General features: G+C 50.8%; 1 protein-coding gene across 1 annotated transcript in view; it reads right to left on the bottom strand.

Moving 5' to 3' along the window:
- The window catches only part of NXN (nucleoredoxin), a 46,690-nt gene that overhangs the window by 1,566 nt on the left and 18,692 nt on the right, over positions 1–26,432 (bottom strand). The window contains exons 2-7 of the mRNA XM_066333477.1: positions 11,888–12,005; positions 10,393–10,526; positions 9,970–10,070; positions 9,454–9,560; positions 4,357–4,536; positions 1,744–1,868 (exon numbers count right to left, since the gene is read on the bottom strand). Of these exons, the coding sequence (XP_066189574.1) occupies positions 1,744–1,868; positions 4,357–4,536; positions 9,454–9,560; positions 9,970–10,070; positions 10,393–10,526; positions 11,888–12,005 (765 nt within the window). The remainder of the gene's footprint in view (positions 1–1,743; positions 1,869–4,356; positions 4,537–9,453; positions 9,561–9,969; positions 10,071–10,392; positions 10,527–11,887; positions 12,006–26,432) is intronic.

The raw sequence follows: 26,432 nt of genomic DNA, 5'->3' as shown, positions 1-26,432 counted from the left end.
CTCACCAAGGGTGGATACCAAAGGGACCCAAGCCCAGAACAAAGCAAAGAACAGGAATGGGATGAAGATGAATGGGATGAAGACTTGTGCTTTGAGCCAACGATCAGACCCCACCAGCAGGTCCCAGGCACACACAGGAGCTGCAGGCTGGTTACAGGGGCAGAGGGCTGCCCTCCCTCACCCAGGCACAGCTCATCTCTGGCCAAAGGCAACGCTTTATCCCTCCCAAAGCTGGGGGATGCACAAAGCCCATTTCATCGATTCATCGCCGAGCCCACACCGCACCGGGAGCGGGGCGTTCCGAGGGGCAGGGATGGAATCCATGCACCTGGTTGGCGGCCGGGGCTCTGCAGCGCGTGGCGGCAGCGCTGGGGAGCTCCGCTCGCGCCTCCCCTTCCTTTGCAGAGGTTTCTGGCGCAGCTGGACCACGTGGCTGGAAGGGCGAGCACGGCCGGGGCTCGTCGCCCACCCAGAGGTGTCGGGACGCCTCGTGTCCCTGATTTACAAAGGCACCAAGGAGTATTTTTTTAATCAATGCGAAATCGGTCCAGACGGTGCTGGGAGAGCAATGGGAGGCGCCTGCTCCGGCCATGGCCGGGCTGCTTTGTGCGTGGGGGCCGGCGGAGCCCCGGGGCCAGCGCTCCCGGCTATTGAGGTGACGGATGAATGGGATGTGCCGGACGCTCCCCATTCTTCGGGCCGGCCCTGCGGCGGCCGTCGGGAGCTGCATGAATAGCAGCAATGTTTCAGCTACAGCCGGCGAGCGGGAGGAAAACGCTTCGCAGGCTCTGGGGGAGGGGGGGAAGGTCCCGGACCCTCCCAAAATAGCCCTTTCCAACAAGGGACTTATTCAAGGGTGCGGGGCTGAGCTGGGATGCTCAGGGACCCGTTACGGTGGTAGGAGCGGGAGAGGCCGCACGGAGGGGGCCAACGGGGCTGTGGGAGGTGGCAGTGGGGGCCTGGCTGGCTGGGGGGGCCCGGGTGTGGCAGTGGGGACCCTTTTGTCGCAGGGCGGCTCCGGAGGGCTCCGCGCATGGAACACTGCGGCTGTGACGTGGGCGTGCAGGGACGGAGCAGGCGCAGCGGCTGCCACCTGCCCAGGCCCTGAGAATGATGTGGGAGGGGAACTGCAGGCCTGGGGGTGCTGGCAGCTTTTTTGACCCGTACACAAAACCTTCGTTTGCCAAACTGCGGCAGGGCAAAGTGTGTGAGTAGGGGAAAGGGAGGCCAGAAGTCCTCCAGTCTTCCTGTTTCCCATTCTCTCCAGAAGATCTTTGACTCTGAGCACTGCAGCCTGCACATGCCTCAAATAACATCCAGCCAAGAAAAACATGGTCAGCTCAGAGAAACAGCCGAAATTTCACTGGCTGGGCCAGGCTGAAACTCAAACGCTGCTCCTCTTCCCCTGCCTAGCCACTTTCCTGCCTGCACAGCCTCAGGGTTGAGCAGGCAGCAGCCCCAGCATGGCAGTTCCACTCCCTCCCACCTTCCACTGCCCCACTCTCTGTCCCTCTCCCACCTTCAGGCTTTTCCACCTCTGAGCAAATCCTTTGCTAGAAGTAATACCCAGCAAGGAGAACACAGACTGAGCCAGGCCTCAAGTCTGGTTTTGCTCCATGCTGCCTGATAGCTGCAGTAGCTCTGTGCCTCAGTTTACCCCCTGAACAACAACTACAGTGGTACCCAACCCAGCTCAGTCCATATACCCAGCAGGACACAGTCCTGTGCTCTCCTCTCACTTACCTCACCCGCCACGAAGAAGAGCAACGGTGCCTCCTCCTCTTTGGCTTTGTACTTGGCTATGATTTTTTCAGCTATGGGCTGAATCAGTTGTTTCGCCGCCTCCGACTCCCCGTCATCCTCTGAATCTGCAGGGCACAGCGTTGTGGAGACAAAACAAAAAGAGGCAAGGCAAAAAAAGGAGGTTAGGATCAAAGGATGCAAACAGGCTGGGTGCTGGCAGCTCTGTCCCATGGCACCACAATGCAGGAAGCCAGAGTCTGGATGTGCCGCACGAATTTCAAAGCCATGCAGCTCTGGAGCAATCAGGGAGCAGCTGAAATGCACTACAGGGAAACACCTAACAGAAGAGCAACTCCTGCTCCCCAAATACTCCACTGCTCGCTTCCTGGTGCTGTTGGTGGTGTGCAGGGACAAACAGGCACAAAAAAAGCTGCTTTGTGGTTTGAGCATGTTTTGAAGACCAAACAAAGGCACTGATCTGAGGCTGCTGCCACCCCTGCCCGCCACCCACCATCCCTCTGCCTCAGGATGGCTGAGCTGCAGCTTTGCTGCTCCAGTCTCAGCGCTGTGAAGGCAGCTTTGATTTGACAGAGGTAGGGCAGAAAGAGATGGCAGCATCAATCAAACGCCAGCCACCACTGAAGTTCAAATAGTGAGCTGGAAAGAGGAGAGTCTGCGTCCTTGGGAAGCGTGGAGATTAAAAGATTCCAATTCGGGGACAACTTTTTAGGCATTAAAGGAAGAAGGCAGAAGAGAGCCCCTTGTCTCCCCTCGTGGTCCCTGATGTAACCCAGCTGGGACAAGCCACGCCCATGCCAGGAAAACTCTGCCCTTGCTTCACACATCCCTGTCCTCCTCTCTGGCTTCTCCAAGCAAAGCAGGAGATTGCAGAGATGCTGGACGCTGGATTTCAGGGTCTGTCCTGCATGCATGGCAGTGATAAACACGCCGAGTTGCGGGGTGTCTGCAGGGACTGATTTTCCCACAAACATCGGCGGCTGGCGGCGCCCCAGGCAGCCCTGCACACTCCGGCTAACCCAGCCCTAACCCCTCTGGGGAAGGAGGTAGATCAGTCAGGATTTACTCAGCACCAGCACTTGCTAAGCCTGCTTTCTCCTGGGGGTGCTGCTGCCTGTGCAGTGCAGGCACTGATCTGCTGGGGGGTCTCCCAGCAGGACAAAGCTGGCCAGGAGCCCCCATTCCCAGCGCCTGCCTTGCTGCAGCACCAGCTGCATCTCTGCCCCAGCACATCACTGGTGGATTTCATCAGGACCATCCACCCCCAAAAGCACCGAGCAAGAGCCCCAGCTGTTCTCCTGATGAGCTGTTTGCAGCAAGGTGATAGAAAAACTTTGCTCAGAGCAAGATAAAAATAACTCTTTCCAGAGGCCTGCAGCGCCAGCCCCAATCCATCAGGCTTGGCGTGGCCAGCCGGCCCTTCCCGTGTGAGGAGAGGATTTTTGGCTCTGTGCTCACATCCCCTGCTGGGCTCCACTGAATAAATAACCAGGGTCAAAAGGAAATCTGAAAGGGAAGAAGGAAAGGAGCGAGGGCTGTGTTATCAGCACTGCAGAGGAGTGTGTGCTGCTCACAAAGGGCACAAGAGGGAGCGGGACACGAGCACTGCCCTGGGCCAGGCACAACACCAGCAAGGCAAGGGGGGCTTCTTCAGCACACCCCCAAACTTCACACAGCACACAGGGGACAGCTGCACTCCCTCAAGAGCCCAGGACCCCTCAATTCCCACCCTGGGATGCTGTGTGCACCCCAGTGCTGCCCGCCCAGTGCTCAGCCTGCAGCACAGCTCATCCCAGCCATGCCCTTTCCTGAGTTATTGTGTCCATTGCTGGCAGGGAAGCAATGAGGAATGAGCCACCCTCATGCTCTTTGTGAACTCCAGGCCTGTTTCTAACTGCAGGGAAGCTTCATGTGTGGGTTAGCAGTGAAAGGACAGGAACTTTGGGGAAAAACTTGCCCTGTCCTGCAGCCAGGGGAATCAGAGGAAAAAATGGCCAGCAGAGCATGAAAGGCTGCTCTGACTGTTACAGCCCAGGGACTCAAGCCCTGAGCTGTAATTTCAAGCACAGATCTATAATCCCTCACAGAGACACTTCCTCTGGCTCCTCTGTAACATCACGTGTGCCTGAAGTCCCTGCTCCAGAAAGGCTTTTCCCATCTCCACCACCGCCAGCTGTGACAGTGTATTTCTCATACTCCCAGCACCTCATCAGCATTCCTATCCACAGCCACCACCACACCTTTGTTGTGACAGCTCCTCTGCGCTGCCAATCGCTGCTCCACCACATCCCAGGGAGCTGCAGGAGCCCTGTGGACACAGCAGGCTCTGGCAAAACCCTGTGAGCTGCTGTGGTACAGGAAAGGCTCCAAGCCTGTCCTAAGGCGCTTCCACAGGGAGCTCTCTCCTCCCACTGGCCTTTCTGTGAGCACACAGTGATGGAAACTGGAAATGGGAGGGATATCCCTTCCCAGGAACACTGTCATCACCAGAGGCAGGTTCCCAGCCCCAGGGCCAGCTCCAGCCAAGCTGGCAGGTCACCCAGCCCCCTTCCCCAGCACGGGCTCTGCTGTCACAGCAGGGATGCTCATCCCTACCTACAAAGAGAACGAGGCAGGGGCCCTCATTCAGCTGCACGGCGTTGGAGTCCGTCAGCTCCAGCACGGGCTTGGGGTGCCAGGGGAACTCGCGGCACTCGACGTCGTTGAGCACCTCCACCCGGCCCTGCCGCGTGATCACGTCTCCCTTGGAGTCCAGGACGATGAGAGTCGGGATGCCTGCAATGGAAAAACACAGGGAAAGGGATCAGCCAAAGCATGAACTGGCCAGAGACAGGGTGTGGGGAGAAAGGCCTTTTCCTACAGCCTCTGGCTCTGGCAGGAGCTCAGCGAGCCTCCTGCCTCTCCGCAGCTCGTGGAGTGGGGATCAGGCTCCCTGGATCCTGTTTCCTTCCTAGCAGAGCACTGCAATTCAGGAAACATTCAGCTCTGGCATTCTGCCTCTCCCTGCCCAGCTGCAGGCAGGGATTGCTGCTGTCTGGTGCCCACGGGTACAAATCCCACCATCCCACCCAGGACCCTCCCTCTTTGCACCTCCAACCCAGAGCCGAGATTCGTCTGTCTCTGGAAGAGTCCAATTCCCAGGAACTCACAAGACCTGCAGACAACAGTGGCCAGGAAGCAGGGTGTGTTCCTTCCCAGAACACCACGTATCTTTGCCCCCACAACCCTCCAGCACTCTGCACTAATGGCCAAGCCATTTCCACAGCACATCTCTCTGGGGACTAACAAATCTGTGCAGGAATGTCCAGGTCTACAGGAACCTGCCAGGATGTGGCTCGGGCATATCCAGTGATGGTTTGGCCCTTGGGAAAAAGCAGCATTTTGCCCTGAGCTATGGGGCTGAAAAGTTCTGTCATAAAGGAGAAGCTTTGTACAGGAGATGAACAGAGTTGCAGCAGAGACACAGCACAAGTCACCAACTCAGATGTCACTGGCAGCGGGGCAGGTTGGACACCAGCTGGTGACCATCCCATCTGATAAGGCACCGGCTTTCCGGCCACAACACAGCCACGGGTGGGTCAGCAGGAGTGGCTCACGCTGGTGACTTCATCTGGAAAGCACACCATTCCTCTGTCATCAGAGAGACAAAGAAACATCCCACAAGGAAGGAAGAGGGGACAGCAGGATCAGGCCCCAAAGGACAAATGAAGTGACCAGTGTTAGTGCCAAGTGCTGCTCTCATTGCTCATCACCTGGGCTTTGACCTGCTCCCTGTGCAGCATCTCCTTTACCCAGCAACATCCCTGGCAAGCTGAGGCAATTCCAACACTCCTGCCTTTCATCCCAAGGTTCATTTTAAAGCTCATTCCTCAGAAATTCCCTGCAGAGCCCTTCCCTGAGCAGGGGGCTGGCAGCGTGTTTGCCACTGCCAGGCTGCTGGCACTGCACTCCCGTGTTTGTCCAACAGTGGGTTCCTCACAAGCCCTGTGAATTCGAGGCATTTCTCTAGGAAATACACGGCCATCTGTGTGTCCCAGCCTGCCTGCAGGTCCAGGCCAGCGGCCGCATTCCCGTCATTCCAGCCCGGCGCATTCCTGCCTGCTCTGGGGCTGGTGCTAAGCAGCAGTGCAGGAACCCGCCCAATGGCTGAGCTTGCAGATCCTTAGGGTACGCCAAGAAAACCATTTTGTATCACAAAAAGGCTTATTCATTACCTGCTGGTAATTCAACGTAGCCCCAGGGCAGGGATGGGTTAAACAGACTGGAAGGAATTGGGAAATCTCACGCTGGCCCTGTCCTTACAGGCACAAAGTGCTACTGACACCAGGAGAAGCACTCTGGTGCTCAGCAGCACGCAGGATTTGGATCTCGATCCTTTTAGGACTGCCAACCCCACCCCAAACGCCTGCTTTTCCATCCATTATACATGAGGGACAGGCTTCTCAGGTCATCAGTCAGCCTGAGCAGCACTCCCAGGCAGAGGTTTCAGATGAGCTTTGCTGATCTGGGAAAATTAAGGGCTCAATTTAGACACAGATCGCTGTGATTCTACAGCTATCAAGGATTTCATCCACTATTCAAAGCATTCCTTTAGACGTCACCTGATTTGCATATGCAGATGACCTCCCTTCCCCCCTCCAACACCCAGCCACTAAACCTCCAAGTGCAAATACAAAACTGAATCAGAAAACAAAAATATTTTTAAAGATAATTAATATCCCTGGCTTCTCAGGTGACCTTTGTGACTACTTCCCTAAAAGACACACCCTGTTTTCAGGGGACACAGACCTGCAGGACCAGGGAAACCATCCTTAATGTTATTCACACCTGCTAACCCAAATAATTCCCCCTCCTGGCTCGTCCCAGCCACGATTTGTTATTTTAGTGCCTTTTGGGGGATTTGGTAATTGCCTTAAGTCATAACACCAGAATTTACTTATCAAGAAGAATCAGCGATCAGACACTGCAATGAATATTGTATAAGCTTGGATGAGAATTAGCATAGACAGCCTTGGTTGGATTTTACGCACTAGAAAATGGATTTGGCTCCCACGGGGCCAGCATTTTATGAAAACACAGGGGCCAAATGGTTTGTTACCGAACCTGGCAAGGCATTTACATATTTATATATTAAACCCCAGACCCGACACTGAAATCTCATCTGCATGAGGTCTGTTGGGTGACTAATCACAATCTACGTAAAGCAAACCCCACACCAACCACAGCACAGGTGGTGTATTTTATTGCTGCTTTTTCACTTTTTCAGAAGAAAGCTCCAGAAATCTCCTGTAGCAGTGACCTCCAGGCTGTGAGGGTGACCTGTGTCTGGGCTAAAGCACGGGGAAGGGGAGAAACAACAGTTTTTGGAAGGCATTGCAAATCCCAAAGAGATTATGGAATATGCCCCCACCACGGGGAATACTGGGGAACTCAGAAATCTTGTGAGATACACAACAAGGGGTGATTCCTACCAAAGCATCAAGTTTATCACCACTCCCCATCACTGGAAAGAGAGCTAAGGGGATTTCACCCAAGGCAGGACTGGGAGCTGTCTGCACAAAGGGGAATTATTTCCAAGCAGCCACAACACAAGACATGACTCTTTCTCAGAACAGCACTGCACCCAGAAGCAATTTACTCGAGGTGGTTTGGTAGAGCTCTGACTGCACATGAGTTATGAATAGAGGCATTCAAGTAAACCCAAATAAAGGCCTATAACTCAACTTGCATTTTATACTGAGTTTTTAGAAGTTGTAGAGGCCAACATGGGACTAAAATAACAAGAGATTTGACTCTCTTGCTGCTTTCCACCACTCAGGAACTTAAAGCAGACAGAGAAGACAAACTTTTCTGTTGTTTCAGTACCCAGCCTTCTAAAAACAGAGGGAAACCTCCTCATGTTGGGCTCACAACCCAAGCACCAGGATGGTAAGCTGGACACTCTCACTGATCATAGGTGCAGCTCCAAGGAGAGCTTTCAGAGAAGCAGCATCAGAACCATGAATGCGGGGAAATCCAGCTGTGGTTACACAGATCTAATTTTTCATTTAGATGGAATAATATCAAGTGGTGATGAGCAGAGCCCACAACATCCAGCTCTGTTTGCAGGAAGCTTTTGTCCCAGCTGGTGTGAAAAGCCTGAGTGCAAACAGTCAGCCCCAAAGTCTGCATGGAGCTGAGATTCAGGGATAACACGGGAGCTACCTGGGCAGAGGAGGGGATGCAGGGGAACAGCCAATATTGACATTTTCAGGTTGGCACACAACAAAGAGAGATACCTTAAAAAAAGCAGTGGCTGGAGTTGGAAGGAAAGCTGTTGTAAGTGTTTCCCTGGCTACAGCATGCCTGGTGCTCAAGTATCCATGTCTGGACACCTTATTTACACAAAGTCCTAGTGAAACTGGCAGCGGTCCTGCAGCGCTCAGCCGAAACCAGCACTGGAGAGGGTTGTGAGCAGGCTGGGAAAAAGACAGATGAATTTGGAAAGCTCTTGCCTCATGGGAAGGTCATTAAGCAGCAAACTGATGGCTATTTAAAGCAGGCAAATGGTTATTCTTGGGCTAAGGTCAGGGAACAGGGCTGAGAGGCAGCACCTGAGCTCACGCCAGAAGGGGTGTTCCGAGAGGACTCCAAGATTATTTCTCCTGTCACTCTTCCCAAGCCCTTGGCCACCTTTGGCAACACTCCTCCTTCCCTGCAGATCACATTAACATTCTGCCAGCCTACACCCACCTGGACAACATGAAGCTGAGTCAGGGGTGGTTTTGGTTGGGTATCAGGAAAAGTTTTTTCATGCAGAGGCTCCCCAGGGAAACGTTCACAGCACCAAACCTGTCTGAGTTCAAGAAGCATTTGGACAAAGCTCTCAGGCACAGGGTTGGATTGTTGTGTGTCCTACCTAGGGCCAGGAGTTGGATCTATGATCCTGATGGGTCCCTTTCAACTCAGCATATTCTCTATGACATCACACAGAAACAGATGAGGAACAGCCACATTGCAGCAAGACCCTTTAACCACAGGGAGAAATTATTTGTACACACACGACATCTCCTCAGCAGCCAGTCGCCTTGCACACCTCTGTGCTGCAGTTTGTCCCCTGCAGGAACAAGGTGCCAGCCCTCAGGAAGGCTGCTGTGAGCTTTTATCATCTTTGTGACTCTTTGAAGCCACAGAGACACACAGAGTCTCTCCCTGCCCCTATGAGCAGCCAGGGCTGCTGGAATTCTGGCACTGGCATGTACAGTAAAAGCAAAGCCATGGTTTACATCAAACACTCTCTCCTTTGTAATTCATGTCACTAACATAAACCAGATGCCATCTTCCTCAGCCCCTGCACAGAACGATGGCCTGCCTTTGCATTACATAAACCAGTAAGAAAATGAAATTTAAACCTTCAAAAAACAGCAAAAAAAAAAAAATCAGTAATTAGACAAAAAACATCCAAGCCAAAACAGCTTCCAAGTTTCCAGGAAGAATTAGGTTGTTTATGGAAGTGCTGTTTCAACTAACAGCCTGCCTGGCAGGTGGTAGGAATGTGAGTTTGTGGAGAGCAGAAACATGAAGCGGCTCTGCCTGGGGCACTGTTCTTTGCTTTGCTGTTTTCTTGGTTTAGTTAAACAAGAGGAGACATTACAAATACTCAACAAAAGGGGAGGGGGAAGGAGATCTGTGCCTCAGTGTGGCCTTTCCTACCTTGGATGCCGTAGAGTCGGTTCAGGCGTGACCGTCTGGCCTCATCAGCGTAGGGCACAGCCACCCAGGGCATCTCACTGAAGTACTGCTTGAAGGAGTCCTCTGACCTGTCCAGGGGGAACAGGGCATGGCATGCAGAGCCCTCCATTTGCCAGGCTCCTTCCTCATTAAAAACCTGACCTGCAAAGCCTTTTATCCCTCCCACCAAACCCCATCAGCTGGGAGAGAGTTAGATCAAATTTAAAGCCCACAGTCCTTCATGAAGAATCCACGGTGTATTTTTTTCCCAGTAGAATATTTCAAATTCTCCAGGGCATCTGAATGCCAACCCATGGTGACAGCAGCAGCTGGAGCATCCCTCAGAGCCCAGAGCCACAAGGCACAAAGTGAAACTCAGACCTGCTCTTGCTTTAGCACACTGCACTTCCCCACTAGACAGAGGGAAAGGACTCAGGAAGAGTGTCTGATGGCAGAGCCAACCTGCTCTGCCTGCACAGGGTGTCAGTGCTGCCTCACCTGTCTGCACTAACAAAGAGGATCTCAAACTTCTGGCCTGCCTCCTTGATTTTCCGGTAGGACTCCACCAGCACCCTCGTGAGGCTTCGGCACGGCGGGCACTGCAAGACACAAGTGTAAGGAGGACACAGTGAACACAAGAACAGAACACAAGCATAAGGAGGAAACTGTCTCCTCCTCAGGACCAGACCCACACCCAGCAGATGACCCAGTGACCATGAACTGGTGTGACCTCATCTTTGCTGAACGTAGCTGGGGTTTATAGTCTCTAAGTTACCAGCAAAACCTCTTCCATTTTTAACACCTGATCACTCTCCTCCTTACAGAGCCAGCTGAGGATGAAAGGCCACTGCAATGATGATGGGCAAAACATCTTAAATTCTTCAGCACCAACCAGCCCGGGGTCTTCACCCTCCTACTCACCCAGTGTGCAGAGAAATAAACCCCAACGTGAGAGCCCTCCAAGGCACTGCTGTCCAGTGTCTGCCCATTGTTCCTTAGCAGAGGCCCAGCAACAACTTCACTGAAGGGTTTTGGCCCCCAAGGGAACTCCAGACCTGGGGAGGGGTCGAGATAGGGGTGGGAAGAAGACACAAAATAGTAAGATGTGCATGCAGCTTTTACAGTTTCAGAAGGTTCCACTAGAAAAAACATCATCTTCAGGATCCAGAGGATCTGTCTGAGGAACCCTGCTGGGGTTTATTCCCATCCAAGGGGGATGCAGAACACCTCAGTGTCAGGCACCACCACATCCCTGCCCTGAGGTAAGGAAGCCAAGCTCTGCACTGCAGCCAGGGTCACCTCTTTCTCCCAGGCAGGCTGCCCCCAAGCCACAGCACCTTCAGCTTGACCAAGCCTGCTCTGCTTTTGTGCCTGATGAGGCACCTCTTCCTTATCAACAGTGTTTATTTTAGCAAGACAGGGCAAGGTGGTAAGTGCTCAGGAATGCAGTCAGATTCTGTGCCTTATGCTGATACTAACCATATATTCTTACACATATCCATACATGTCTTTATTTATAAACCTTAGCCATATATATGTACAAGATGGTGTGTTTATATCCATAGATCTCTCTATATATCTTACAGTAACCCTCTGCACCCCAAAGCAAGCTGTGTGTGTACACACAAACACGCTCTGAATCATCTGCTGCCAGCTCCCAGAGCAATCAATCCATGTGTTCAGCCAGAGAGGAGGAAACATCACAGATGGCTCAGGCCACAACATGTTCCTGCTCTACAGCTCCTGCCACTGAATTAAAGACTCTCAGTATTTACTGCACCAAGAAACAATGAGCCAGTAATAAAAGAAATGGATGGACAACTACAGCAGATGACTGATGAGTCTGCAGGGTCTGTGAGTAAGGGCACATATGGGTTTGGGTTTTTTCCTTCCAATTTGGCTCATTTGGGTTTTTTCCAAATTGGAGGAAGACAAATTTAACACCAACTCTCAGCACAGCAAACCTCAGCAAGGGAGAATAGTACCGTTTTTCTGTTTAATTTCTAAATAATGGGAAATGCATTAATCTGAGTGTGATGTCAGTCTCACTCAGTATTCTGGAAGGATTCTGCTCCCAAGGTACGGAAGGTCTGGGCCCTCATTCTGTCTGTCAATGTCCTTCCATTAGGGAAAAATCCAAACTTCATGTTTCAGTTAGCCTAACCTTTTCCTCATTAGCACTCCAGACAAAAATCCTGGAGGGAAATTCTTTGTTCTTTTCAGTAAGCAAAACCAAAACACAAGATCTGGCAGGAATGATGCAGAAAATTTTATGCTGAAAAAATCACAGTGCTTTGAATAGTTAAGTATGACAATAGTTCTTTGTTCCCTCCCCCTCAGGCCATTCAGAATGAACTGAGATGAAAAGGCAGCTGTGTGTCCACGTTCCTGTGGCACAGGAGACTCCAAGTCTTACCTTCAGGGTCATCTCTGATGACCAGGAGGCCGTTCCTGCAAACCACCTTCCCAGTGGAGGCATCGATAAATATTAGGGAAGGAATGTTGGAGACTCTGTACTTGTTCCACAGCTTCAGCTGTAAAAGAGATTGGAAGGGGAGATAAGGGAAGTAAACTTGGCTGCGTGAAGAAGATGATTTTGGAGCATTAGCATCTTGCAGAGCAGAGGTCAGAGGTGAGCAAAGAAACAGAGCTGGTGCTTCAGGGATGGTGTGAAGGAACATGAGGAGGAGCTGCTGGGCCAGTGCCCAGAGAGACCCTCACATCACCATCATCCCCTCAGGTGAGACCCCTGTGAGCCTCACACCTGCTGTGGGCAAAGCTTCTCCTCCTCCTGCTTTTACTCCTTTGCAAGTAAAATGTGGATAATACTTGCCGTGCTTTGAGCTCTTTGTTTAGAAGACATGGTAAGCGCAAATACTTTTAATGCCACTGCTCTGAAGCAATTTGTAACGCTTCCCTGGCTGTTTCCTCCCCTCCCACTTCCATGTTCATTAAACAAACCAGCAACCTCTGCCAAGACACAGCCAGGCTGAGCACAAGGCCAACATAAAAAAATTTATTCTCCTGCAACTGGGGCTTCCCGGGTTTGTTCCCAGGAGCTGATCAAGGGCTTTGACATCAGCCTGGAGGCCCAGGTCATCCGTCCTGCACTGCCAGCTTTGCAGGCTGATGGCCACATTTTGGGCATCCCAGTCTGGGTGTCTGCTGGTCACTACGTTTTGCAGCGAGCTCAGCTCTGCACAACATCAGTGACAGAGCCCTCTGCGTGTCACACACCCCTGGGCTCATATTCCCCAGGATATGCTTCTGGCACAGGACAATTTAGAGCTTAATTCATGCACAGCAGCTGGCTGGGATGAGGAGGAACAGGACCACGACAGCTGCTGGCACAGCCCAGCCTGCAGGTGTGGGCTGGCAGAGCTGCTCTCCCCACTGTGCATGGAGGAGCTGCTGCCATCACCTCATTTTCCTTACATTTCTCCAAGCGTTTCAACCCAAACAGCCCAGCGGTGAATTATCAAACTCTCCAACAAAAGCCAAATCATAACCAAGAGCCAAATGGGGATGGAAACTAATCTCCACCTTCCCCTAACATCAAGCTCTGCTCTGTGAAAAGCCTCTCAGGCTCCGTGTGTTTACAATGTGCTCCAGTTTGCAGAATAAAACCCAGGCCCCAGAGAAGCACAGAAGGGGCACACCAGTGTCAACTCTGCAGATCACTGTCCCCAATTTGCCAAGAGAGGCAATCTCATTTCCTGAGATGGGAATGAATCTGGGGATGTAGAGAGAGGCAAGTGTCTTACCCACCAGGCTTCCATTTCCAACAGACATATTAACAGATTCACAAACCAAATGGCCTTGGGCACGAAAAGAATAAAGAAACTGTACTCAGTGCAAACCAGCTCCCTCACAATGATGGTGTTCAAACCACAGAAGGCAAAATCCACTTCTGTGAAGTTTAAAGGTTGGGAGAAAGCTCTTTATAAGGATCACAGGCATTTAACAGGGTGCTGCAAACAATAAGGAAATTACAACTAGCAATTCGATCGTTCTCTTTAAATAGTTGCTTACATTACACTTCATTTTGCCAAGTCCTTTGTATACAGAAGCAGCTCCCCCGGGGCATCACGGTGGGTCCTGGCAGTTTGGCTTGGCTGGGGAAGCAGCAGGGTCTGCACTTCAGAGCCAAGAGGCTGCATGGACTCGCTGTGCTCAGAGGGACAGGGCTGGAACACCCCAGATAAGGGGATAACAGCAAACCAAACCTGCTCAAAGCACTGCAGCAAGCGTGGCATGGCTGGCTCCAGGCAGTCTGCGAGGTCCAGCACATGCGGCAACTCCTGCCAACAGCTGGTTCTGGGTGTTCTCAGGATGTGTAAACCATCAGGCCCCACTGGACTCAAACTGCAGGCACTGCTCCTGGCTCCCCAGACATCGATGGCACAGGCAATCTGCAATCCAAACACTCTGTCCCCTTGAAATCAGGAGTTGCCATTTCTCACTCATCAGTGAGGGTCCACAGGAGAATGCCTCAAGCAAACATGAAGGCAGGTATGTATCAAAAGGGTCAAGAAGCATCAAAAGAGGTCAAAGTGACATCTGTTGCTGCTGGGGGAGCATGTCCATCACTGAGCTCTGAGACTTGAACCTAAAGAACATCATGTCACACTCAGTCACACCTTGGGTGAATGAAGAAAAGCAATTCAAATGGAAAGGTTTCACCCTGCACCTGTGCAAAAGCTCCCAGACACAACCCACCAGTCCAAGTAACACCAAACCAAGCTTCAGAGCTTCATACAGCCTGAGCAGCACTTCCTGTTTTTAAGAGATTTGCTGCCTGGCTTACCACTGAAATGCATCACACAACACCAATGAACAAACACAACAACTGCATACAAAGCAACACAACTGGGCTGCCACTTGAAGCCTACTATAAAAGCCTTGAATTGGAAGTTAGTGGTCTCGATGCACTAACCATATTAATTCCATCCAGGAATGTGCTGTTTAAAGTGGGAGCAGTTTGGTTTGATGACTCCCCTGTGCGCCAGGAAAGCTGATGGGGAATGAGAAACGCACGCGCCGCAGGAGGAGTGCCAGGATCTACCACAATTCCCACCACCCTGGCCCTCATCAGCCAGACTCCAGCCCTTCCAGAGCCTGACAGACATTTGGGAAGGAAGCCTCATGGCTCCTTTTACTGCAGGTCTGACCTGAAAGAGCAGAACCTTGACAGGAAATGGGTTGGTTCATTTTAGCCAGGCTGAAGACAGCTCCCTATGGGATTCCCACGCTGTTCCACTATTTTGCACCTAAACTACAGCTTCCAGCAAGGACATCTGATCTCCACCTAAACCAACCTGTCCTGTGGCAAACCATTGTGCTAGTTAGCTTTTCTCAGGGTAAAATGCCAAGGATTTGCACATGTGAAGGTTCTGGAAAGGGAACAAACTCAGCTTACACCCACTGGTTGTGGTCCATGCAGAGAGGAAAATCTGGGAGGGAAAAAAGCATCCCTGGTATGGGTACCTGCAGAACCACACACCTCACAAAGGATTCTGTGTCAGGCTGGGTGTGGGATGCAGAAAGCAAATTACAACTTGCTGTGAGACTGCGGGCTGATGGGATGATAGCTCAGGCAGCAGGGCAGAGTGCTGCCTCAGCAACTCTGAAAAGCTGTTTTTCCTGCCGTGAAGAGGATGACATAGAAATAACATACTCCACACACTCGAAGGATTTGATCATCCATTTAAAGAGGGGATCTCTGCTCCGCTTCCCAACAGCTGTTGCAAATCTGTGGGATCAAGCCAAAGCTAACACAGATGTGGAAATAATCTACGGCCTATTCAGCCTGAAAGCAGCTGATCCTCTCGCAGCGCCCTTCGCTCCTGGTTCAGGCCTGCTACAGTCACTGCTCACCCCAGGACACCCACCAGAGAAGGAGTGTGGAAATACAGCCCCTTCCAAGACTCTGTGCAGGCTGAGCAGCCTTACAGAAACTTCCCTGGCTCCTGTGCAGGTGGTTTAGTGCAGCCATCCAGTGGAAAAACCAGAGTCACCAGATTCCTCTGGTAACTTTATCCGTGCACAAAAGCATCACCACGATGTCCTGGAAACCACAAACCCTGGGAGCTCCCTCCAGAACTCCATCCACAGCCAGCTGTGAGAGGCTTTCAGAGATCACTCATGATCTGAGGGCTGAGATGATCCCCAGAGACTGACTCTGCAGCAGCACAAGGCTGCTCTCCCCACCAGTACCGGCTCCATTATCCCCCTCACCCTGATGACTGGGAATTCCTGGCTGAGAGGCTGGGGAGACATTTGCAGACAGCCACAGTAATTTTTCCAGATAAAGGTGTCAGACGAGAGGTCTCCCCAGCAGCCCACGGCTGTTTCTGTGCAGGGCTGGCACCCGGCCGGGGCGGATGAAATCCCCTCCTGCTCCGCTCATTCTGCTGGGGAAGGGATCCCCCACTTCCAACAGCTGCTGGGTGCTATTTTTGGTTGTGCTGATTGATTTATCAGTCCTGGTCGCTCTCATAAATCCTGAGCTGCAGCGGTGAATGCTGGCAGAGATAAAGCACAACTGCCTGCAGCGCACTGAGCCCTGGCTGCTGGGAAAGTGGTCCTCCCACCCTCCTCGGGGGCTGCATTTCTCTGCTCTTGTGTGAAACTGGACCATAAAAGCTCTCACGCTTCCCTCTTCCACAGCATATGGAGCTGATTCTGCCCAGGCATGCAGAGGGCAGATATGGTCTCTACTCATCTTGCAACCCACATTTCGCCCTGACCAGCGACAGAAGACATAGCGACTTTAAATACTCAAAGCAGCAATAAATGAACATATTCCTGCTGTGGATGGCTGCTGCTTTGTACTAAAACAAATGTAAAGCCACTTTTCTAAAAATTCACTCTTAGAGGCAATACCCTCAAGGCTCTGGAAAATTCTGATGAGGCATTGGAAAGATCCCACCTTCCAACAGCCCCCTGAGTGACCATGAGAGAGCACAGAGAGATTTCCATTACAGTATGGGCTCAGCTCCTGCTGGTCTCTCATTCAAGAGCCACAGGCTGAAACATGAAGTCTGCCTGAGGAAAAATCTCTTTGGTCCAGGGCTGCAGGGACCAGCAGAGCCCACTGCCCAGCTCTGCCTCCAGCTCTGCCACACAGAGCAGCTCCAGGCTGAGATATCCATGGCCATTCCCAGTGCTCCAGCGCTGCGGGAACCCCTCTGTCCTCACTCACTGACAGTGTTAAACTGCAGATTTTACATCGTGCCTTAAAGGGTTTACAAGCACCAAGGGCCACCCAGGCTCTGCAGACAACAGGCTGCTCCCTCTCCCTGTTGATTTAAATCTAGTTCACGCCTGTCCCTACGATTCAAGCTCAGCTTGGGCAAAAGCTCCTCTCCCAGCCCTCCCTCGCTGCTCCTTTTCCTTCGTGCATCAGGGAACCCCCCGAGCAGAAGGGGAACAGGGTGAGGGAACAACACACCAAGCCAAGCGTGGGGGGAGACCAGATGGTGCACGCCAAGGTCTGACCCCGTGACACGGAGGAGATCGAGCGAGGCTTGGGATAAATTAATGTCCATTGTGCTGTTGCTTCTCTCTGAAAGTAAATCAAAATCTAATTACAAAATACAATGGTGAGAGAGATGTCTGCTCCGGGAACGTTAATGAGCTGAGGAGGGAGGATTTGGAATTGTAATAAACAAGATTGATGTGAACAGCTGAGACGGACAGCACAGGGCACTGGGGCTGCTGGTCCATACGGACCCCATCGCTCCTCTCCATGTGCACGCTGCCTGCAGTGGCTGAAAGCCCAGTTAAAACAAACCTTAGCACCAGTTTCTCCTGACACTCAGCCTGGCAGCACCTGCTGTGGACATTCCAGCAATATGACTCGCTGCAAGCAAAAAAAAAAAAAAAAAAAAAAAAAAAATCAAAAAATCAACCTGAAAGTTCTGCTTGTCACTTCCATCCTCTCCTTCCTGCAGCTCCACAGTAGGAGACTGGCACAGCACAGTCCAGCTTGTGGCTGCCCACATCGCCCCACAGCTGCTGGGGGGACAGGGGAGACCCTGGGTTTTTGTTTTTCCTGACCAGGGAACACAGCAGCAGAAGGTTTGGAGGTGAAGCAGAAGGAAATCCTCTCTGCGGGTTTCTGGCACAGCGGCCGAGGGCGGCTCTTTGTTCCCCTGAGGAGCTCCACAGCCAAAGGCCTGGGATGAGGGACCTGGGCCAGCCCAACCTCATGTCCTGACGTTTCCTCCCATCTTCTTCCCTCACCACGCTGTTTCCTCAGCGCTGGCTGCTGCTCTTTGCAATTCCCCAGGCTGTGCCATCCAAGGGCCTGCGAGCTGAGCGTTTTGTTTGAGGGCAAGGCAGCGTGTGGCTGCTCTGAGCACAGGCTGCCTCCTCTCCCCCTGACACACAGGCAGGCTGACAGGCTGGATCCTCCGCAGCCCACATCTGATAGGAAAACATTTAATTTGAGCAGAGCTGAAGAGCAGTTAACATGATGTATGGAGAGTAAAGCCCCAGGGCCTGCAGCAGACAAGGAGCTGGCCCAGTTGTTTTACATGTGCAGGTTTCAAAGAGGTGCTGGGATGGCAGCTTGATTTGATCTCAGGATCAGGAGGAAGCTGCCTTTGACTAAACATACAGATAACAACACAGGCAGGAAATCAAGCAGGGAGGATGCCACCAGACAGGCTGGTCTATCAACACTATGAGGATGTTCTTCATAAACATTTTCTTTTTTCAAGTATTTCTCAAATTGTATTCAATAGCCCAAATATGATGTAGAATTTAAGGATGCAGCATTGCACTCAGGACTACAAGATACACCTCCATGTATTTCCAGTAAATAGGGTCTTTTCCTCCATGTGCACACCTTGCTTTACCTTTTAAAAGGGGGCTTGCACATAAGCAAAGTATTTAATAAGCATTTTTTTCTTTTTGCAAACACACATAAAGCAGCGAGGGCAGCAGGAGTTAAAGCATTTGTGGGAAAAATTTAAGACGCATGTAGAAGTGCATCATCCATGGCCCCTATAAATTACGCCCCCAAATGACTAACGCTGAGTAAGAAATAGCTGTGTAAACACAAAGGCAATAAGAAAATAAAATAATTTCTGTCTCTCTGTAGGAAAGGCCTATTTTTCCATGTGTTTATAGGAAAGGCGAGGGGTGGGGTGGGAGTCTGGGATGTTGAATTGGCGTTCAGGGCCTCCCTTGGTCCCATGTCTCATCTGTCACTGGAAGTGGGACAGTTGCCAGGACATGGGTTTCCTACCCACTGCCTGTGCCTTTGCTGCTACTGTTCACTCGAGTGCTGGCAGTAATCTCAAGGTCAAACACCTTGCAATCCTGGATCATTAAGAAACAAACACTCCTGAAAAGCCTTGAGTTTAGATAGAGTTCCCACCAAACACAAAAGCCTTTTAAATCAGCAGGGAAATCGGGATTTGTTTTTTTGTTTTGTTTTGTTTAATGCACACAATGAGGTATTAGTGGGGTTTCTGTTTTGTTTTCAGCGGTTAATCCGAGAGGGAACCTTACACAATCAGACCAACAAAATCCTGGAAAACAATGGAGTATTTGTTAGCACTGTAACACACCCTGGGGAGTGAAGGCTCCAGGATGCCGCAGCCAGGAGCCTCCCAAGCAGTGACAAGCCAGCACCAGGACATCCCCCAGACCAGCTACACAAAAGATTCCTGTAAAACTATCAAGACATCTCAGATACCCTCTTGTGCCCACTGCTGCTGAGATACCCACTGGGCAGATGGGAAATTTGCTTTTCCACAGCACTTTTTGAAATGCAATAGCTCATCCATCACATCACTGTGATGCTTCCTTACAAAAACCTCCACTCAACACAGCTCTGGCATCACTGCAAACACTCAGACTGCTTAAAAGCAGCCACTTTTCTCCAGCTGATCTCGGGAGAGGCTGCACTGTGTTGGTCTGGTCCTCCCTACAGCTGCATCCATCTCGGTGTCTCGGAGCCGACAGCATCGAATCTCATCTGGCAGCACTCCTGGTTTGCAGCCCAAGGAGGATTTTCATGCAAAGGTTACACAGCTGCAGAGCTACAAAGGCCACAACCACAGCCCAGGCTGCGGGGGCAGCTCTGGGCTTTGCATGCAACAGGCTCCGCTCACAGCTCGGGAGGGCGGCACAGCTCAAGGGATTCACTCTGTAACCACACATCAAAATATGCCAGGAACTAACCAGAGCCAGGTGTTCTCAAGCTCCAGCTGGAAAGAGCAAGCCCTGCCAGTGACAGCTCCGAGTTAGCCCACTCCTCCTCTGCTCATGGGATGGAAGGGATCCCACAGCCTGTGCCCACCCAGAGCAGCTACAGCACTCATGGGGACTTCTCTGGAGCCCCAAGTCCATCCTGAGCAAACACCAACCCACCAAAACTGCTCTGGGCTAAACCACTGATGATGATGATGATGATGATGTGTTTTCAGGGCCTCTGTGCCCTCCTATCACACTTCACCAGCACAGCTGAGCCCCAGAGCCGTGCTGCCCTGAGCCAGCACTGGGTGCCCTGCGGGGAAGAGCATCTGAGTGAGGCATGACAGGGGCAGATGTAACACAGGCTGCTGGAAAATGCTCTCCTGCTGAGCACTTCTCTCCCTCCTGCTCCCCAAACTGACACTCAGCCCCTGGGCAGAAAGGCTGGAAATGTAAACCTGCCCCAGCCAATGATCTCTAAATGGGAAAACGCCACTGAGAGTCCCATGTTTGCAATTAATCACCTGCACACATTAATTACCAGTGCAGAACAAAGCTGCCCAGAGCTCAGATGCACCAACACCTCAACTGCAGCACAAACCAGCAGGTGAGAAGTTGGAGAAGCCATTTCTTCATCCACTCCTTTCGCAGAGCAGCTTTTCCATCACACTGTGCTCCAGCAAAGCTGGGGAACAGGGACGGAAGGGACAGGGAAAGGAGCAGAGTCGTGGTATGGGCTGGGCACAGAGAAAGGGGAGGAACAACCAGTATGGGGCCAGCAGACAGGGCTGGGGGCTTTCTGACACACACACATGGTGGGCCAGGTGCAGGGCAAGCGAGGGAACCTGATCCATCCCGAAACCCAGCACCGAGCCACAGGAGGCCCCAGCTCCAGAGCCATCGACCGGGGAGGAATGGGACAGCAGCCTGCAACTCTCTTCTGCAGTTTAAGGCACTGTGCAACAGCCAAAGCAGTTTAGGAGATGAGCACAGATAGTGAAAAATCAGTAGCAAGGTGAAAAGCTCCATGGATGAATGTCAGAAAACGGAGTTTTCCAAAGAGCCAAGAGCCTGTAGTCAGCATATGGATGAAGGCAGGACACTGGTGAGAGCCTTGGCCACCGTGTGCCTCCTGCCACCCCGAGCATGGCACAGACAGACGTGGAGAAACAAGGAGCTGCTGCCAGGAACTGATGAAACATGAATCCCACGGGGGTGTTCAAAATGTCAGATAAGATGCATCAGATTAATTCCCTCTGCTGACAGCCAGCCCCAGCTGGAGGGGGAGGCTCGGAGACTGCAGGATTCAGAGAGCCAGCACCAGCTCTGCCACTGAGTCTCTGAGTCAAGAGCAAAGCAGGAGGTGACACACAGGGCTATGTGGCAGGAGGGCTACCTCATGTTTTTTGTGAGAATAAGGGAGATTCTGTGCAAAGAAAAAGCAAATTGTATGTTCTTTTATAGGATGCCGAAAACTTCTGTGCGCTGGCAGCGACCCTCCTCAGATGGGGCTGTATTTCAGCTGTTACTGTATTGAGTTTGTAAAATGCTCTGGGATGATAAAAATCACTCCAGAAACAGTTACTAAAACTGTTTCCAGGAAATAGATTCACGGAGTTGGAGAAAGCCTGGTGTTTTTACAAGAGCTTCAACTAGAGAAAGACCAAAGTTAAGCAGGAAGTTTTGCTTCCTTGTCTTTTCAGCAATAAAAAGGAGCTGTACTGGGGTTTATTTGATTCTGCAACATACAAAACCACCATCAGTTGTCTCCTCAAGTAGCCTGACTTGAGACGGACAGATAACACCCCTCAAGTCAGCTGGAGTTAAAGGTTTTCTGCCTTAGTCAAGCTCTGGATTTGTCTGCTTGCATTCTTGTTTCATCCTGCTGCTTTCCATGATTATTGAATTGTCCAGAAGATGATCCCGGGGTAACTAAATCCATGCTGCAAAAACAGAGATTTTATCCAAGAAAAGCAGTGTGGGAGCATGGTCTATCTTCCCATCCCCACTCCAGCCTCAGTGCTAGGAAGCAAAGTGTTTGGAGTTGGATGAGCCACAGGAAACGCAAACAAATCATCCACTTGTGTCCAAGCGACTTTTTTCCAAGGATCTGCCACGAAGTTTCAGGCTCAGTCACCCCTTCCCCAGCCCTGGGTCAGAACTGATTGAATGCAGCCACCGAGTCAAACTCCAACACGCTCATCTCGTTTGGCAGCCCTTCGGTTCCGCTGCGAGCTCCAAGCTTTTCCCCTCCTCTCCCTCTCTCCCTCCTCTTGTTCAATTATCTTGCTTCATCTTTATTCTGTTTCCAGGAACACTTAGCAACAGGCTCTTACAATCAGCCACCGGCAGGCAGGATCTGAGGAGGAGACTGCAGTTGCGATGACCTTTTGCTACACTCATGCAAATTTTAAAGAAAGTATGTGAACAATTTGCCTTTTAAGTATCCTCTGCTTACATACACCGGGAGTTAATTCTCCTTCTCTCCTTAGAGGCATCAGAGACACCAGATTTTCTGATTTTACACTAATGAGAACAAAACCTGCGGCTTAATTCCGGCTTACTTTGTGGGAATTTTTTTTCTGTATCTCACGCCGTGACCAGAACCTGAACGGGTGAAAATTAACATGTGACACCTGGCCTAGACCTCAGATCTGCTCAGACACCATGTGCTCCTGACAGCAAAAGCCAAGAGTGGATTCAGGGTCCATCCCAGCAGCCAAATTTGTCCTGAGATGAACAAGATGCTGTTGCTCCTCTTGGTGAGCAGCTTTCACTGATCACCATCAGAGACTTTCATCCCAGGACAGCCCCGGGGTTTGCCAGGAGCCAAACACTGCCTCAGCTTCCCAAGGAGCCACAGCTTTTGTCATCTCCATAATTAAAGCTCATCTGCCAAGGCAGCAGATAAAGGCTGGGACAGTGGTTCAGGACGCTCATTCCCACGGGACTCCTGGAGCACTCCTGCCAAATCCAGGGACTTTGGCAAGTGACATCTTCCAGAGCAACACACACCGACCACCACAGGGCTCTGAGAGGGCAACACTGATGCTGGGTGGATGGAAATGGGGAAATCACAAGCCTGGGTTTGGAAAACCACAGCAACAAACTCACAGCAGCCATTTTTACAGCCACCCCAATGGGTGCTGGCAAAGGAGAACAGGCAGCAGCCTTGACTTTCATCAGATTTAAATCAAATCCCCAAAGCTTTCCAGCACTTTCCCTGTCACTCAGTGATTTTCCCACATACACAAACAAGTTTGGAGACAACCCAAAGCACACATCAGGACAGCCAGTGCAGCTTGCAGGGCACAGGGGCATTGCAACATTTAAGTACTTTCTTCTTGAAACAAATACTCTGTGTTTGGAATAAAAAAATCCTGTATTTCTTGCAGTGACTAGAAGCTGAAGGGAGGGTGAATACCAGGTACCAAGGCAGGCAGCTCACCTCCTGCTTTCTGAGTGGTGTTCATAACTAGGGAAAGAATTTGCAGGGCCCTGATCTGGGAAACAAACAGAACAAAAACCCCTCACAGATCTTTGATACTTCAGATGATCTTAAAAAGTATAATCCGCTTTTTTATTTTCCCCTTTAAAAAATGAAAAGTCTAAATAAGCCCATCATTGATCTGATTGCTGAGAACAGCATCTGGAACATCAATCTCTGCCTGAGACTGCAGAAGCTGCAGGAGAGCTCAAAGCAGCCAAGGCTGCCCTTGAACCAGATGCCGCTCGCTCTCACAGAAACGCCTCTGGATCTGTGTGAAAATGATTAAACAAAATTGCTCCCTCTTTTTTCAACTTCAGAACTCAAATCTGTTTTCTCTTAGAGGGCAGATGCTCATTACATATCCCACAGCACATCAAAGGGCAGGAAAAGAAGGAAGGCAGCCACCTTGCCATGCACCAGTGCCCAGGGTCCTGCCTGACCAGCACCCACCACCTCCCCTCCCCAAAACCCTTGGCTTGGGGTACAGAGGGGAAAAATGCCTCTTCAAGTTTCAGTCCCCACTTAGTGACAGCTTGAAAGATGCCAGCCAGAGGCTGGCTGTTCCAACAGCAGCAAACAGCAGCCATGTGTTTTGTAGGGAATTCTCTTGGGGCTTCAAAAACTCCAGCTACTACAGCACCTCAGGGAGCCCCAAAACTTGGGTATTTCTCCAATATTCCTTCACCATCAGAAAAGATTCTCATTCCATGAGAGCCTCAGCAGGATGTGACCTTAGGGGCTCCAAACCACGTGCATTTAATGCCTCACCTGATTCAAACCCCTGTGCTCAGAGGTGAAAGGCAAGTGACCGATGGGAGGTCACTTCATTTATTTTAGTTCAAAGACCTCAGAAAACTCAAGGCAATCACTCAGCAGCTCGGATATTTAAGGAGGAGTGTGGAGAAGTGTGCCTGGGAAGCAGGAAGCACAAAGTCAGCTTCATCCAAGATCCAAGAGAGAGGAGTCACAGCCAGGCTCTTACTTAACAGCTTCTTCCAGGCAACCCACTGCCTCATCTGTCTTAATCTTTGACTGCTGAGAGATGAAAACAATTTATCCTCATTCCCTGCTCTTACTGAGAGGTTACAAGAAATAAAACTAAACCAAAGATCAATGTTATACCCCTTCTCAGACAAACTCTGCCTGACCTGGACTTTCCAGGCATCCTTTTATCTAGAGAAGTGTTTTGGCTAAGGCTTTGCAGAGGAAAGCCGTGTGAGCAAGCCAGTTAAAAACCTGGTACTTTCATGTTTATACAGCCAGCTAAGCAGCACACTACAAAGGCTTTTATTCCAAGTCTCTCCTGACAAGCCAGCACTGATAAATTACATAATCTCCCAGGAATTATGATGCACAGGAGGAAAAACTCCAATTCCCTAGGTAAGAACCAAGGGCTCAGAAACTGAGAACTGAAGGGAAAGTCTGTACAAAAATCATCCCAAGATTAGGAGGCAACTTTTTTGTACTAAAAGGAGAAAGCAAAACCAGCTGTAGATGCAGACACACTCCTTCCCCATGGCTACCAAGAACTCACCAGATCCACAGCTGAAGACAGAAACAGCTCAAAGGTCTCTCTTCTCCCAAATATCCCTATTTCCAGAAAAGCCAATCTGAAACAAGCCCCTGTGTTTGACAAGCAGTGCAAGTGGCTACAAGCACTAGAAGAGATGAGCTTCCCAGTGTGAGAGGTGCAACTGAGCAATGAATCATAGAACAGAATCATGGAATATCCTGAGCTGGAAGGGACCTACTAGGATCATCAAAGCTGCTGTCAATGGGGTGCATCCAAGTACAGCCTGAGCTCCCAGGTCACATCAGGCTTCACACACTGACCGTGTACTGGGCTGTGTTGGTTTTACATGCTGTGTGTGCAAGAGCCAGGAAAAATCCATCTTCAATGTCATCACAAACCCTAAGGTAAACACAAAGGCAAAGCCACACATATTATTCAGTTAAACAGGCACATAAAGAAGAAGGCAGCCCTGGCCATGTGTTTGCTCCTGATTTGTGTTGTTTCTCAGTGAGCACACAAGAATGGGCCATGTTAAGCCCTGCATGAAGCAGATGCTCCCTTCTCCAAGAACAAATCTGCTGCTCCTAACAGAAACCAAGAGTTTTGCAAAAGAAATCTGCACTTCACTGTCTTTGCACTGCTCTCCCCCACCACTGAGTGAGAAAGGAGCACACCCTGGCCCCCTTGCAGACACAATGCCCCAGGGGTTGCCTGGGGTTAGGCAGCTGGGATAAACACCCAAACCCAGGGAATTCCCAAACTCTGAGAAACCAAACCAGAGCCAGCTGGTCTGTAAGGTTGCAACCTTACAGAGAAGTTTTGTCTGCAAGTTATGAAGCTTATGGAGTTTGCTCTGCACGTTATAAACTACACATGTTTTTTAAAGTGCTGGGTAAAGGAAGGAGTGTCTGAGGGTCCAGGTGCCCAGCCAGGCCAGGAAGCAGCCAAAGGAAGAGGTTCACCTGCACAGAACCTTCTACAATAGCTCTAACACAGCTGGACTGGGTTTTCTGTGCTTTCTCCAGGCAGGCTGAGCAGCTCCTCCATCCACTGGGCAGAGCTGGAGCCTGCCGTATTAAATTCTGGGCACAGAACTGGCGGCACTTTGGATTACTGACAACTTCAAAAGGACGAGAAAAGCCCTTCTCGGGTAAGTTCTTGCTGCTCAGTTTGCTGAAGGGCATCAGGACAGCCTGAGCCAGCAGCTTTGCTGAACATTTCCAGACTCCAGACTCCATCTGGCAGCCTGGCACCCAGCCTGCTCCTCCTTTCCTGTGCCAACAGGGACACCCAAATACGCAGGACCTGCGCTGGTTACGGCAGTTCAGAAACCGAGGGGAATGGATGAGCAACTTCTACAGGAAAGAAGACTTTCTTCCACAGACTGTACAAAATGAATGCTTTTCAACTCTGTGCTTGCTCAGGAAAGGAGAGGTTTAAAGCTCCAAAGCCAGCCTGTTTGTAAAAATTAACAAATAAATAAAAATTAATAAATAAGCACGAATCCCAGATTCTGCTCCGAATCCCAGGGAGTCAGCAGGTGGCAGATGGTTAAAGCCAGAACAAGGTTATTTCAGATCTGCAAGCTGAAATATCCCCCTCCTTCCCCCCTGCAGATCTACAGGAGGGCCACAGGGAAGATTTAGCACCTGCAGCTTTGGGTTGTTGTGGTTACCTTTTAGCCCATTCAAAAGAATATTACAAAGTATTCCCCAAGGGAGTCCACAAATAGCAAAGGATTCTGCTCTA

This window comes from Sylvia atricapilla, chromosome 20 (genome assembly GCF_009819655.1).
Source record: "Sylvia atricapilla isolate bSylAtr1 chromosome 20, bSylAtr1.pri, whole genome shotgun sequence".
NCBI lineage: Eukaryota > Metazoa > Chordata > Aves > Passeriformes > Sylviidae > Sylvia > Sylvia atricapilla.
The sequence above is the reverse complement of the archived record's forward strand: the minus strand, read 5'-3'. Positions and strand labels throughout refer to the sequence as shown.